Consider the following 17,277-nt stretch of genomic DNA (forward strand, 5'->3'; position numbering starts at 1 on the left):
TGCGTATTTGCTTTTTTGTGTTTTGTTGCTGGTGGTTGTTTCGCTTTTTTAACCTCACTTGGTTTCGATAACACAACACGATGCCTAAGTTGTAATTTGTCATAACCATATTAGTTATGGACATTTCGCGGTAATTAACACTTAAGCATTCATACTGTCGAAATAGTACACGTAAAACATGTAACTAGTTCAATATGATATCAAGTAAAAAGATGTATTTGTGTAGCTTTATTTATAAACAATATGTAACCAATTAGTACCTGCAATTTTACGTAGTACTTATACCAAAGCTTTTAATCCTAAAATATTAACTGTATTCACTTTAAACGATATTCATGCTAGAAGAAGCCAACACCACGCTATGTTGGATACGGTAAGTGATCCTTATCTGATACTCAATTCTCATTTTACGTTTGATGTGGTGACGTACTCGACATAGAATTTATCTAATGCACGCTTTTCTTTCTTAGATCCCCTTACAAAATTGACCTGCATCTGTCTTCATTGTCTCTCAAATCAATTTGTCCGCTATGTGCGAATGAATGTTGTTATTAGATTAGTCACTAAAATTCCTTTATTTGTGCGGTCCCTCTCAGAATCATCATAGAGAGGATCCCCTATTTCCTAAAGATTAAATGTTTTAATAAATGTATGTTGTTCATTTAACTGTGTTTGTACATATGTAAAATACAATTCTGGTAAAATTTGTGTAGCACTTTGATTAGGGTTTATGCACCACCCTAAGCTAGTGTTTTCTGTACACTCAAGGTTTGGATAAACCTAGGCTGGTTTATTGAGTCTTCTTTAGTTAGTGATCTTTGACAAAGATCATAGTGTCCAGTGTTTGTTATGTGTGTATTGTTATATTGTTATGTATGCTTGTGTTATTGTATGGAGGGCATTATGATGTATCAAATCTTTATTCAACTTGTGTTATTTTAGAAGGGCTATCTAAGAAAATTTAGTTGATCTGGTAGGGGCATGACTCCTCACAATTGGGAATTTGTTGTCCCCTACCATGTTTCTTTTTTTTTATATGTATAGAAAATATAGAAGAACAAAAAATGAAACAAGCAAGTTAAAATAAAATGTGTTAGTGTATGTTCTGTGTGTGGTTTACTATCTCGTAGTTGTTAGTAGTGTTCTTATGTTCCCAGTGTTGTGGTATTCGTAATGTTCTTATCAGTGTACCGCCCTTTTGGGGAGATCAGGTGTGACCCGTACTACCTGGCATTAGCCACATAGGATTGGTATCACGCCGTCATGCGCTCCTTACTCAGTACGGTCAATAAGCTTTCCCTTGTGTGTTTGCTGCTGAATCTATCAGCGTTAAGATAAGAAAGTTCTACGAGATAGTATTGTTAATAGTTAATAGTTATAGCTGTAATCTAATATGATCTGCCTTCTTATAGATTGGAATATAAAAAAATGGATATCTAATGAGTTAACAAAAACAAAATCAAGTGTTTAATTAAAAAAAGTTTATCATTTGGCAGAGGTTGGGATGAGTTGAGTGACTTCGGGAGGGCGTGAAGGAGTGGATCCGGCCCGCACTCACCTTGAATGACCCTTATGGGGGATAAAACAGTTCTATCCTTCACCCGTCCCTTGTCTCTCCTCTCATACTGTATGTGTACAAATTTTCTAAGTGGCAGCCATAATTAAATTTGGAACTCTGTGCCTTCTTTAAAACTATTTATATGATTCTTACGATGAATAGCATACGACATTTGCATATATTCTTTTAAAAGTCAAGATTAGTGTATGAAGTTGATGAGGGTGTAATGAAGGGGCGAGGAGCCGGACCTAACCCGCACTTAGCTGGTATGTCCCCCTAGTGGGGTGATAAACCAGGTCCATCCCTCGCCCGTCGTCCCCTCCCACTTTGACACTTTTAAACCCTTCATTGGTGGTTTTAGTTAAAATAGTTCTCTTCTTTGGGACTTTATAATATTAATTATAAAATCCATTATGTCTTTATACAATTCAGAATTTAAAAAAGCTTTCAAATTTGTAATGAAAGACGTTTCAAATCTATGCACACCTTAATGGAATAAATAATACATTAAAACGCTATGCATCCTAATAATTTTACTGAATCCTAATTCTAGTGATTGCTTTCTGGACTTTGACAATAATAAAACGGAATAGCACATGTAACAATCGTTTTCGTAACGACATAAGTCTGGTAACACGTCACAACCTGCAGACCAGAATTGTTGGTTTGTTCATAAATAATAGATGCACATATATAAGAACAGTAATCCATGTATACGACACAATAGCAAACAAGACAATTATCAGATAGAGATGAGATTCAACTCTCCATTTTCACACCACTCATAACTGACCGCTGATATAACCTGAAAGTCAATGTTAAACTGTTGAAAATGATGTGGGCTTAAATATGCAAACCAAAATATTAAATATAGATAATTTTTGTGTTTCTAAGTTTTAATACAAAAGTATTGCTAATATGTGATATTATGCTTGCGTGTGCGCTAGAGAGTAATTGACCCTAACATTTTATCACGGATAGATCAACACATGCAAATTATATTTAACTGATGTGCAACTCCAACGAAAATATTATTTATCCTCCAGAATCTATTTACAACATCAAAATAGCATTTTCAAGAGAGTAAACGTAATTGTAAAACCATATTTTGGAAAGTTATGAGACATGACAATTCAATGGAAAACTTCATAAATTATGCGTCAACAATGTCTTCCCAAAAACTTTTTTTATTTTTAAAAGTAAAATTCGTTTCCCACCTGCTAATTTATACTTAACTTTTACCAACAGAATGGGCAAACAAATATCATTACAGTCAGCTTCAGTACAATGAACTGAGACCGTCTGTCTGCAGCTCTAATGTGAACCCTAATATTGTTAAATATTTGTGCAGATCTGTGGAAATCAACGGCAAATACCATACATTAATATTCATTTCGCAGACATAATGAATGTTACTCTTCGTTGGAACCTATATGATTATGACAAAAAATGGCGATTCTAAGAAAAAGATCGCATGCATTTTATTATAGCAACTATACAATCCACACAAAAATAAGTTCTAAATCAGAATTAGACAAGGATGTTCCAACTGCAGCTTATTGATGTTACATGTTTCTATTCATACAAGCACACAAACGAAAACATGTAGGAGCAATAGATGCAACAATACAAATGTCTAATACGATGAATTTGTGATTTGTGCACAACTTGAAAACAAACATTACAATTGCAGCTCATTGTGTGTCAAAATATTATCCTTGTGTGTGCATATATAAATAACCGTTCATGATGCATACATGGAATGGGTAGACATGTTCTGGATATGAACGGCTCAAAACCGCCTTATCGGTGCGATTTGTTCTATATGAGAGATGCCACACTCCTTTGACGTATTTGATATTCGGAAGCTTGTTAGTGGCATTTTTAATCAACATATTTTGTCAAGTATGTAGGACATGCCAAGTCATATAGTATTTGAAATATGGATATGGAATCTTAACTTCCTAAACGGGTGACTGAAATGCTACTACAGCTCATTTATCTCCCCTTTCCTTGCGCTTGGTACCAATGTGACTAGACACCCAACAGTAATAGTAAATTTCCTCTATATCAACAACTCATATCTGTGTCAGATTTCGGGTTTAAACGGTTTTCATATTTAATATTCTCTAAGGTCCCGGGTGTGAAAAGGAACCTCAAATGATGACGACATTTGTAAAGGTATCTTTAAAAATAAAACAACAAAAATACCACAAAAAAACCACATTTTCATGCAGTTTACATTTTTGAGTTTGGCTAGTATTTCTACTTTTAAAACGGAAGCCGTATCCGGTAACCTGCCCCACGGTAACCTGCCCCACGGTAACCTGCCCCAGTTAGTACAAATGAGGTTTAGCAGCAGCCTTTGCTCCGGGTTTCACTGAATTCACTCTGGAGAAAGAGAATTGGTTGAAATCTCTTTGTAGGGGCAAAGATCAATTTATTGCTGTATTTATTTCTTTTTTGTTGGAAAGAGTGTATCAATAACCATGTGGTAATTTGGAAATACAGAATCTTGCACTCTGGAAAAAGTTTAGTTTTGCTGCTTTTAGGTGCGGACAAATTTATTTAATTAGGAGTAATTAGGACATTTTGGGAAGCGGAGAACGTAAGTAGTTGGGTCCCATGACGATATCATACGAATGGATGGATTAGAGGATACTTTCCTAGTAGAAACATTTTCGCTCATCTCAGATGAAGCAACGGTGCATTTGCATCAGTATTGATGCTTTCTGAAAGGAGATTTCCATCTGTTCACTTAAAAAAATTCAATATCCATTATATATTTAGTTTCCATTTTTATATATGATCTTTTATCTCGTAATATTCATATTTACGATTGTTTGGAAGGGTTTATTCTTTTACAATTCTTTATATTTACATTTCTATCATAAACGGTGGTATCCTACAGTACCTTTCATTTACATGTATTTGTAAAAATTTAACTTCCTAAAATAGTTTTGTGTAATGATTTACCTTTAATCATGTAGACATTTACGTGCCGACTTGCCTTAAACCTGAATGTATTCATACCTTCTGGTCTGCTCCCTAACATGTGTTTGGTACAACTGTAATTAAATCAAGGGCTTTTGACCTTTGTCAGTGAGGTATCTTTCTTGATGATTGTTTGATTATTGTGGTTTCACGGCATAGCAACGCCACAACAAATGTATGTCGTTGACGTTCTGTAGTAATCTCTTTTTATCTATAGCAGAGAATAAAATATCATCGATAAATAAAGAGTCTTCAGTTTTCAATTAATGCGTTCCATTATGTAGTAAGTTCTGACTTTGAAGAGGTGACTGATAATATGTTGCCCTAAGTACTATACGGATGATAGCTTTCAAAAGAATGGTACCCTACCTTTATTCTGTATTGGCTGTCTTTCGTATAGTTGTATGTAATGCTTGGTAGGCATCCCTTTACAAGTACATTGATAGCTTATTCATGATGGCATTCTTCAGCGTAGTTTTTGTATCCTTAGATAAAGTAAACAAGATGGCTACTATACATAAAATATAACAGACAGCAAGACCTTCTGGCTGTCACAACTTTTTTTATTCTTGAATAGCCCTTGATTCATGCACTATTTATATGGTGTAGAACAAATATCACTGCGAATGTTTGGAAATATTAGAATAGGAAATACACATCACAAAGAATTCATAATATTTACAATATTTTGCAGGTATCTCAAACATGTAATCTTTATCTATCACGTCTAATCCCCGGATTAGCATCGAGCTTTAGATCATGGGTCTTCCTCTGCATCAACATTTCCATACACGTCAAGGCGGATGGGATTCTCGGGAAGATTTTCGTACCCAGCTCTCCAAGTCGTTACCAGATTATTTGATGGGTTTTTCGATTCTTGTGATAATCCTGGTCCATAATGAAGACCAGACTCTTTCCAATTTACTGTAAGACCCAGGTGACCTGCATGAAAAGTACAATAAACAAAATGAGAAAATAAATAAATGACAAGGGTTCCACGAAACACCACGTTTCACCTTGACCTACGCCTTTCTGATGCCTGCATTGCATAAATGAATTCCAGTTTTCATGCCAGGTAAGTGCTTATAATATTTAATGGTGGGTCTAGTAATAGCTTGTTAGCTATGACCCAGGGGCATGTAGCAGGGAGAGGCGTAGGGGCCAATGATAGTTGTATACATTACTTAACCTTTACATACTGATAGATAACGACGTCATAGCAATGACCCTATGTGTTTGGACCTGGCGGGGTGAAAGTAAGAAACGAACTAGAATTGCTCAGTTCCTTCCAGCAGTTGCATAAATTATTCCCTTACCAGGAAAACATAACAATGAGTTGACGATGGCAATGACGTCGAAAGTATGAGTCCGAAAAAGGCGAGACAAACGTGAAATTGTAAACTATGCATAATTAGTATAAACTCTGTGAAATACACATGTATGTAGATACGATTAGAAAAGTGTTCAAATGCTCCATATACTTACGAGTAAATGCACAAATTGTTTTAATCATATGACAACTTTAGAAGTTAACTAAAGGCTATTAAATAAATCACAAAAATAATTGTACAAAAATGTTAAATTGTTTCTAAACCGTTGTAAATAGTTGTGCATGCTCATGAGAAATTGCCAATGACGGTATATATACATACATACATATATATATATATATATATATATATATATATATATATATATATATATATATATATATATATATATATATATATATATATCAGCATAAAAATCACGCTCCTCCGTCAAACCAGTGAACATATCGATAAATATGTCTTGATAACGATATTTTGATGTTTAGTATTTAGAATATCGATATCAATGCAGATATATCGGTCTATGTAATGAAGACATGTCCAAACGATCAAGAAGGGTACTGTGAATGTTAAGTTACAAATATACGCCGACCCCATGTTTAATACTGCTCACAGAGCGTGATTGATTCAACAAATTGTTAAGTAACTGGTCTCAATGACCTTGACAAATCTGCATTGAACAAAACTTACTTTTGGGAAACCATAATGTTTGTATGAGACCTACATTAATCTTTCATCGTTATATTCGAATCTATATATTTATTCTCTACCCTTAATACATGTCATTCACAAAAGTTCTGCCAATCAATTTACTGCAGAACAAATATTATTTTGCAGAAACCCTTGTCCAAAATCGTAATAACTTTGATCTTGTTTTTTTTTTTTTTGCTTCTTGAGACCAAAATGGATAGACTTTGTCCCCTTAAATTATACAAGTTTACCACCATAAAAGAGTTTGTAAGAAATTCAGTTGTATAGCAACATTTCTGTAGAATACTGTACACTAAATAATGTACACTAAATAATGTACACGAAATACTGTACACTAAATAATATTCACTAAATACTGTACACTAAATAATGTACACTAAATAATGTACACGAAATACTGTACACTAAATAATGTTCACTAAATACTGTACACTAAATAATGTACACTAAATAATGTACACGAAATACTGTACACTAAATAATGTTCACTAAAAACTGTACACTAAATAATGTACACTAAATAATGTTCACCAAATAATGTACACAAAAACTGTACACTAAATAATGTTCACTAAATAATGTACACGAAATACTGTACACTAATGTTCACTAAATAATGTACACTAAATACTGTACTCGAAATACTATCAAGAATGGAAATCAGATCAATAGGAAACCTGTTATGTTAGATATATAAGGAGAATTTACTGAGTTTACACAACGAAATCTGACGAGACTAAACTATTATGATCAGCAGACATCTTACACAAATAAATTTTACAACATCAGATTCATCGAGTGTTCAGAGCGACGAGGAAGTATGTAGCAAATCAACAAGATTACACACATTAATAACTGAAATGATGTATAGCTTTCTTATCGCCACAACATGATTTTCTTTTGAACTTATATATATATATATATATATATATATATATATATATATATATATATATATATATATATATATATATATATATATATATAATTTTAATAAACAACAAAGAAAACATTCACTTTTGAGCTAAAATCTGAAGCTAAGAGTCAAAATTCTAAATAGACATATGATAGATTATTTTAAACGTATTTTACAGCCATAAATGGATACACATGGGTCGGGTTACAAGTTTCCAGCTTATAATAAGCCCCGCCCCTACAGCATATATGAAATCAAATAATGACAAACGAATGATCGTGGCAGAATACATCAAAATAATTCAGTCGCTAACAATTAAGAAAATCATATCCATGTTGATTAAAATTAATTCTAGCTGCAATTAATTGAGCGGAGAAATTAAATTGAGAATATTCCGTAACTATGTAATGCGTTTCCTGTCTTTAATATATGTTTGGAATAAATCAATTAAATTATTATCAACGTCAGCTGTGTAGTCAGATGATCCGGATAACTGATTATTAGTAGTGGCTGGTACATGGAGATGGTTTGGATTCTGAATCAATTTCCTACGATGTTCAATATAGTATTTACAAATAACTATTTATTGGTATGCATTTTCTATGTCATCACCACAGTCAGCTATTGGATTATCTCTGACATGATTAGAATCAATATGGAAATCACTACTATTATGTATAATTCTAGCATGCAGAATGGATAATTTTCTATTTCCAACTAAAACAAATGGGTCGGTGTCCTCTTTGTCTCTATTTTACTTCTTAAGATGGAGTAGTTACTTTCACTTTAAATAAATCTGGAAGTGAGTTCCAAAACAGAATAGTAGAGTGTAGGACTGAGTTTTGCCTATTTCGAGTTTGGCATTAATGTGATTAAAATTATTTATATTTCTAAGGTTATTCCTGTTTGTCTCACCAACCAGTAATTGGTAAGCAAGGTGAGAAGGAGAGGCTCCGTATACAATTTTATTAAAGTAACATTGTTTACGGACCTCTCTTCTATCGGCCAAATTAGACCAACCAGTTTCTTTATAAATGTTATGACACGTGACACTTCTATTATAGTACATGTCACATGGTCATGCATGCGTATTTACTAATTTTAAATTAAATAATAACTGTTCTTTAAAAAATTTAAAACTGATTTTTTATAACCAGAGTATATTCAATCCTAATTATTGAATGATCTGCACCTTAACTGTCACCAGTAAACTTCCAAACGAAGATTGACTATCGCTATGGACTTTTACAATGCTGGCCAAGTGCTAAACTTGGGTCAAAATAAGAGTTCGTCGAATGGAATCGTGACAATCGAGGGTAGTCCGAATTTGTTTATCAATATGCGTAGCTGTCATTGTGACTTCACAGCGTGCGACATTCAATACGGATTGTATAGGATAACACCATTGGGTTCATTTCGTCCCAACATGTCTACGTAATTTAACATGAAGTGAATAATTGCCACGTAAAGCTATGTAGAATCAAATTATAAAACATGACACCCATTACCCATTAATGCCTACATGACCCATGTGACTTACATTATAAGCCCAGTTACAATTATCCGTGCTTCTAATTGTAGTTTTCTAATTTGAGAAAGTTTACGGCCGAACAATCAGCCCATTCAACATCGGCTGATTCTAATAACAGCGGATATATGTATATTCTTTCTAACGTCTTTCGGGTTATTTGATATTTAGGTGTTTTTTTTTTTTTACAGCAGTTATCATAAGTATATCATCAATATGTTTGGACCAGTTTGCTATGCTACTGAAAGTTACGCCAAGATATTTCTGAAACTCAACAAAAGAGATGAATTCGTTTTAGAATTTTAGATCAGGATAAACCGGTTTTAGATTACACGAGAATAGCATTGCTTCAGTTTTGGCTGGATTAAAATCAACTCTGTGTGTGTGTGTGTGTGTGTGTGTGTGTGTGTGTGTGTGTTTGAAAGAGAGAGAGATCGAGATCTGGATACTTAAACGTAGCTTTAAAAACATTTCAGTCATATCGCTACAATGTATGCAGGGTGGCAGTTTATAGTGATATTTAGCAATAGAGCATCATGCAGCAGACGTGTCCCACACAGTCATATTATCCTGACTGTTAGTACCATTTTTATAAATCTTTAGTATGACTCGGCTGGGGTTCGACCTCCCGCATCAGAGGCGGATGCTCTGATCACCATGCCAGCGGAACGGTCAATTGAAATCAACTAACCCCTACTCTGAACAAAACATCAATTATTTGTAAATCAGCTTTCAGTATATGTTCTATTTCGTTAGCATTATTGGGTGGATACGCCAGTCAGCTATCATAGGCAGAGTCTTCTCGTATTTAAGAGGTCATAGCTTATATTGTTACTGTATACAACAAAAAATAACGGACCAAAATCTGAGCCCCGTGTTATGACAGCCGCAATTAATTACACTTAGCTAGACAAAAAAATTGACTGATCCCTCGATGCTTGTTTGTGAAAACTTCATCCAAAGTATGTGGCAAAGTAACTGAAATGTGATCATTTTAATATATGTTGACAAAAACCGGTGTGACATGAGGAGGTGACACCTGTATAAAAGGTGTAATTTTAAACTTATATCTATTAAATCATGCATATTTTATCATCGTGTATATATATATATATATATATATATATATATATATATATATATATATATATATATATATATATATATATATATATATATTGTGATAAAAACAACACAATATATATATATATATATATATATATATATATATATATATATATATATATATACGAACGCATAGGTTAAACGGCACAAAAACACAATCATTACTCTGTGTGTGTGCATGTGTATGTATGCATATATGTATATGTATACATATATGTATGTATATGTGTAAAGTATGTATGTATGCATGTATGTATGTATAATTCAAATTTTTATAAATGAAACGGATTTTCTGCAATACGACTGGCTGTAAACGGTCACGTGATACTGATCTGGATTTTTTTACACATCGATAAATTCTGGGACTACTTTCGGTTTTTGTACTGTTTGCAATATAAATAAACATTGCAGACACGTCATTGTGAAACGATTGTTTCATCTTTTAATTTTTTTCTCAGCAAATAAATATAAATTATACCCTTTTATACTTTTTCAAACATACTTTGACTGAAATGCATAGTTTACAATTTGGCGTTTGTCTGCTACATAGTCGCGCAAAATGGCCGAATACGGTGATTTTTCACTGCAATATTCTGCGGATTTTTTTTAACAATTAGATGACAAGGAGTTAAAAGAAATAATCGCAGCGATTGAAGCAGATGAAGATGGATTTGACTATAACGTGATTGATGTTACAAATGCTGAAAATGAAACAGAACAACAGAGATTGATAAATTCCCTCACATAGCACCCAATGACCTCAGTCACCCTAGCAATACACAACAACAACAATAATAGCGTGGGAACTGGGTCAGTCAATTTTGAGGTCGCTGAGGGATATAAACCAAGATTAGAGAAATTATGTGAGGAGGACTTAAAAGCTATTGGAATAAATCAATATTAGAGGCTACTAAATGAAGCACAAAATGGGGTATTGGCGTTTTCTATAGTATTTTTTAAAAATAATTTAATTTTGTTTGCTTATTTAAAAAACGTGAAACGTGTGTGGATGTTGGTGGTTTGATGAATATGACCACTAACACAAAAATAAAAACAAATATTTATGAGACCATTATTCAAAGACGGAAAAAAGTTTTTAATGGTAAAACTACCATCTCCACAAATGTGACTTAACACCGATGAAAATTTATATAATAATCCAATAAAGGTGATTGTTTTGCTAATTTAAATTATTTTGGATGAGTAGTCATTAATTCCTTCCAGCACTCCTGCACTCAACTATGCAACCAAACAAAACATATGGTCGGTTTTGCGAGGAACTCTGCAATTAACAACTGCACATTTAATTTCAGATTAGATAACTGAATGGTGTCTTGTTAAGAATTAACGCTGATGAAAAAGATATAAAATTTTATTCCTGTATATGACATACTAAAATTATAAAAAGAATGTTATTGAGAAAAAAAAGAAATGTGCTGACACCACAGATAGCCATTGCTTAATATGTAAAGTATGAAGTTGCCGAATAAACGTAACATTTCATTTGACATTTGATCAAGTATTAACGCATTTGAGAATGATATAAAATGTTATTTCTGTATCCAATTTATTTAATTGCCCTTTATGTTAGTAAGGGATAGCATCATCTTATTCATATTTCCATGTTGTTCATTGATAAATTCCATTATGAGTTAAGGTTTGATTGGAAATTGAATCTAGCACACTAGTACATTCCATATTAGCCTTTATTGTGTAAGGTCATGGTCATCTGACGTAGCAGATGGGACTGACTAAAATTGAACAAGAATGTTGTAACTGAACTAATGTTGTGTTGAAACTATCGATAACCATTGCCTAAGATTTAAAGTATGAAATTTCTGAATAAACGGAACTGTGACGGTAGTCAGTATGTTCGTTTGATTCTGTACAGGTTATGCATTATGGGGCGATGTAAGCGGCGAATGAAAGAAACGTACGCGCTACTTAAATTGGAATGCATTATTGATGGATTAAGTTGATTTGACGAAGAAAGGACGAAATTGGAATTATAAGGATCAAATGATCATGGTTGGGTATTTATCGATGTGTAAATGTTACCTAATTACTGACAAAGTTAACATAATGTCCTTCGGACTATATATATATATATATATATATATATATATATATATATATATATATATATATATATATATATATATATATATATATATATATATATATATATATATATATTGTAGTTTTGGATATCACGTTCTTCTACCCAAATGTTAATTAAATCATGCTTGTTAGTTTTGTATTAGTAAATGCCGAAAATGTGGGTCAAATCTAGTCTTGCATTATAGGTTGTTGACTTAAGATAACTCCTCTTCCCGCCACATTTAATACATGCAGGTGAATAGTCTCCTTCAAAGGCAACATTTCAGTACTCAGCCTTTGAGTGTAAACCCATACATTTTAGTACTCAGCCTTTGAGTGTAAACCCATACATTTCAGTACTCAGCCTTTGAGTGTAAACCCATACATTTCAGTACTCAGCCTTTGAGTGTAAACCCATACATTTTAGTACTCAGCCTTTGAGTGTAAACCCATACATTTTAATAATAAAGGTATTGTTAAGTTAAGAGTTGGGATTTTTGAATAAATTTGCATATTTGACAGATCTTCTCATTTTGCGTCATTAGCAGGAACACGCTTTTCCCTCACATTCTTTATTTAAACGACTGTGAACAATTATTTTCATTAATATGTTTAATTCCGTTATTATTTACATGTAAATAGAACTGTTTAACACCATGACAACCATTCAGATCCATCGGTCTATAGAAGATTGCTTTACATAATTTATTTCTACTGAACAGTTTAACGTTTTATTTTGCTTTTACAATTTGATGTAAATCGTTCTTTGATGTTTTACAAAAAGAAGCTTAAAAGGTGCGTTATATGTATTTCCAAAGACTGAATGCTGCATTTGAATACTGGTTCACTCGAAATGGCTATGAAAATTTACATAATTTATATTACAGATAAAGCCAACAGATCTTAAACAGTTATCAACCACAAATGTCATTCTGTGTCGTTTATATGGTTTGCCTTACAGTTATATCTAAATTCTTTTATGGTATTCAAAAAGCCCTTGTTCGAAGAGAAAACGTCCACAAACTTGAATTTTTATGTTTTCCGTACTGGATATTATATCAATGAAATTAATGTGCCGGTCAAATGGCAATCATTGTCCCGTTTAATGCTTATTTGGCATAATAAATTTGCTGTATTTTATTTGTCAACTTAAGTTGTTATTCTCTATTATGTACTATTGAAAAGGACTGTAATGCTTTTTAAAAAGGAAATGAAGAAAGTTATACCTACCTACCAACTAATCAACCTACCTAACTACCTACTTACCTACCAACCTACGTACCTACCAATCTACATACCTTCCTACCTACCTACGCACCTACCTACCTACCTACATACATACGTACGTACATACATACATACATACATACATACATACGCATGTACCTACCTACCTGCATACATACATACATACATACATACATACATACATACATACATACACACACAAAACATGCATCCATCCATTCATCCATCCATGCATGGATGCATACATACAACCTTAATAGATCGTGTAGCTAGATATGTTAGATCTTGTTTCTAAGTCACAAAGATTTTATAAGACATAACTTCTAATATAAACGTTGCATGCTGGGGATCAATCTGTACGGGTAGATTCTACAGAATTACATGCTGAGTAAATTACAAACGGAAAAATTACAGATAAGAAAAGAGATATTTGCAGAATGTAGAGATGGGCGTTTGTTATCCAAATACTCGTACTAGTATTGCTACAAAAATGTATCATCGACTTACGTTTGGATAGGTGACTAGAGTCATTCCAACTTCCGTTTACATAGTTATTCACGCCATTCTCGACCTTTGATGTGTATCTTTCCCAATGAATAAAAAGGACCCTCTCTCTCTTTTAACGGGTCGATTGGAATAATTCAGGTGCTACACAATGGACTGGTGACCTCAGTTATGGCAGTAAATGATCGCGATAAAAGACTGTCTTGTAATACCAATGACGCCACGCACGTACGTTGAGCCAGAATTAAACGAAAACTCTCTGTTGGGCCATCGGTAATTTACTGTGTAAACAAAGAAACATGCTCTACGGGTTCACTCTTTCCATAAATCACACCGAATCATGAAGACAAAAATATATGTACGTTCCAAGGAGCTAGTATATTAAATTTTATTTCCATTGAAATTGACCTTTACATTTCAAACATTATGTCCTTGAATCGTTTAATCAAACACATAAAGATAAATGTACAACTGCGATGGTAAACTTACATCAGCATTTGTTTAGTATTTGACTGGACATCAGCAAACTAACGCTAGCGAAATGTTTTTGTTTTTTTTTTTTTTTTTTTTTTTTAATATACGCTTCATGATGCGGGCAATTTTAAGATCTGAGGCAATTTCAATACTACACTATTAATACACATGTTGAGTGGAAAGTAACGTTCCTGAAACACACACGTCCAGGACAAATTTACTTCGTTTTTGTGAGCTTAGAATTTTTTTTTATTGTATGCGGAGACCATTTATAATTATATTACATTGATGAATGGCAGTATGACACTAGAGACGTTTTAAAATTAAACAGCATGGCTTAAATAATGATGGTATCTTTCATATCTTATACTTATATATTTTTCAGTTCTTCTTTTATACTTGTCTTTATTATATGCAAAGACCCGGTCCAGTAAATATTCATTTCAAACAACAGAACAAATTAGTTATGGACGAGACCAATAACTTTGCTGGACAGTGATGGTTTTCAGTTACGTTCGCACGCTAGGCATTAAGTGTTCATGGATTCTCAAGTTTACATTGTTGCAAGGCTTTAAGACTGATATTTTAGTGACTGTGTTCTCTGGATTGGTGAAAACATACATTATATAGTCACTAACCAGTTTGAGATGGTGTTGCGGAGTGTTGCAATGTACTGCATTGTGAGAATGCTAATGAAAATGTGAAAAAGAACTAAAAAACACCACCTCGCCTTTAACTTTTGGTGGATGATGTAGCTATAATATACTGCCGGTGACACCGCTCCGGTGGCCTATTGGTTAGAGCGTCCGCATCGAATGCGGGAGGTCGTGGGTTCGATCCCCGGCCAAGTCATACCAAATACTTACAAAAATGGTACTTACAGCTGTCTCGCTTGGCGCTCAGCATTAAGAGGTTAGTGTTAGGACTGGTCGGCCTGGTGTCAGGATAATGTGACGGGGAGGGACATCATTCTACATGCATGCATGTATACATACATACATACATACATACGCACGCACGCACGCACACACACACGCACGCACGCACGCATACATACATACATACATACATACATACATACATACATACATATACATACATACATACATACATACATACATACATACATACATACATACATACAAAACGATTACTACCTGCAAAGTTTGGATATAATGTAAATTCCTGACTCTTCCATGCATGGTATATGTGCCACATGGACCACATGCCTTCTGTTTTACCAGTCTGAATAAATGTCTGATACCAGCTAGTGGGTAAAATGTTTGGCACTAATGGCTGAAATTTGTCATCATGCAGCATAACCTCAACCCAATCTCTGAACTTCACCCAATTTCTCCGGTTTGGTGAAAATCCCCATGTTCCAATTACTGGATAAAGGAATACAAACTCCTCAAATGGTGCTTCTAGGAGTCCCTCAGAACCTATCCCATGCTTAATACTGATCCCTTGAAGGGAATAGCCATTCACTTCAACAAGTTTGTCATATTTTTTATGCACAAGCTTCAACCATTTGTAAAAATATGGAGAAACTGTTAGATCATCCTCGAAAATTACAACAATTTCTGAGCTGTTTGATTTTGGGGTCCAAGTATTCAACCACTGGCCATAAATTCCAACATGAAAAGTATGATTATGAACTATTTTAACTCCATGTTTAAACTGAAATTCACTGGCAATTCTATAGGTATTCTCATCAATTTTACCATCTTTTGATCTGTCTATCCATATATCAAGCACTACGCTATCACCAAAATAAAAGGCATCATTTAATGATTTAGCCAGTCTCAACAGAGAATCCGCACGATTATAAACTGTTACAATGATACGCAAGTCCGGTGATTCGTCGTGGATGGGGGGCTCGCCGTACAGGTCTTTGTGTTGTAGCTTTATTCTCCTCCAAACATTATCTGGTACATTGTAGCTCACAGAATATTTGAAGAACTTGTTATACAAGGATTGCACCAGAAAAATGATAAACATTACAAGGATTAACACTTTTGCTTGAGAATACTTCATGATGTAGGTAAAATCTTCAATCCAGGAATGTCCAACTATACAATCTGCAAGAAATTTTCAAAGGGATGTTCCTATACAAGATTTGATTTATATGTCAAACGATTCAGGAAAGGTAATCTTCATTATCATAATTACACGCTGAAACTTGTTTATCATAGCAAAGGGTGTTAAAATTGTTCACGTGTTAATCCAAACATCTTGCTAAGAGGAGAGCGGTTGGAACAGCCAACAATATAACAGAGAAGTAATATAAAAATTATTTAAGACTGAAAAGTAAGTCAGGTAAATTCTTTTTCTTGTATAGAAGAGTTCAATCTTTCAGATTCAGTTACGTGCCAATTCAGATACAGGTGAAATATAGTCCAAGATATTGATGGTGTCGCGAAAAGAGAGCTAAAATAAAAGAGCTATTCATGCGTGAAATTTATGTTGCCTAGACGTAAATTTGATATGATTGAGCTCTCGTCCTAGTCATGCAAAATCGTAAGTGAAGGTCATGTAGGTGTTGAAGATATTGACGGACCTACAAAATGGATAGTCGTAAATATTATATACTCCTTTTCTTCTCCGATAACTTTGTTGTATGTTATGGTTGGGGTGGGGTACTCCTAATGTTCTATTTAAATTTTTATAGAAGTCCCACCCAGGCTCAATTTTGATTGGAAGTTATATTAGTGAAATACATATGCAAATCTCCAAGCCCCCAGTCAGCAACGCCGACGGTTAAATGATTGAATATACAAAAAAGTGA

The 17,277-nt window shown here is 33.7% G+C and overlaps 1 protein-coding gene across 1 annotated transcript; it reads right to left on the bottom strand.

Annotated features, from left to right (window-relative positions):
• Positions 1-4,551: 4,551 nt before the first annotated feature.
• LOC149793282 (uncharacterized) lies at positions 4,552-16,545 on the bottom strand. Its single transcript, XM_089966340.1, has 2 exons — positions 15,647-16,545; positions 4,552-5,494 (listed from the first exon to the last, which is right to left on the bottom strand). Exons 1-2 carry the CDS (start codon positions 16,524-16,526, stop codon positions 5,310-5,312), a joined length of 1,065 nt encoding a protein of 354 aa, XP_089822466.1. The 5' UTR covers positions 16,527-16,545; the 3' UTR covers positions 4,552-5,309.
• Between the last annotated feature and the right edge of the window lie 732 nt (positions 16,546-17,277).

This window comes from Sinohyriopsis cumingii, chromosome 8 (assembly GCF_028554795.1).
Source record: "Sinohyriopsis cumingii isolate HCF-2022 chromosome 8, ASM2855479v2, whole genome shotgun sequence".
In the NCBI taxonomy this organism is placed as follows: Eukaryota; Metazoa; Mollusca; class Bivalvia; order Unionida; family Unionidae; genus Sinohyriopsis; species Sinohyriopsis cumingii.

What these genes read in the sequence shown, in the direction of transcription:
- LOC149793282 (XM_089966340.1), bottom strand. Translation starts at nt 16,526, where the DNA reads ATGAAGTATTCTCAAGCAAAAGTGTTAATCCTTGTAATGTTTATCATT. An exon ending in ATTATATCCAAACTTTGCAG is followed by an intron (nt 5,495 to 15,646) that starts GTAGTAATCGTT and finishes CTTTTCATGCAG; the next exon opens with GTCACCTGGGTCTTACAGTA.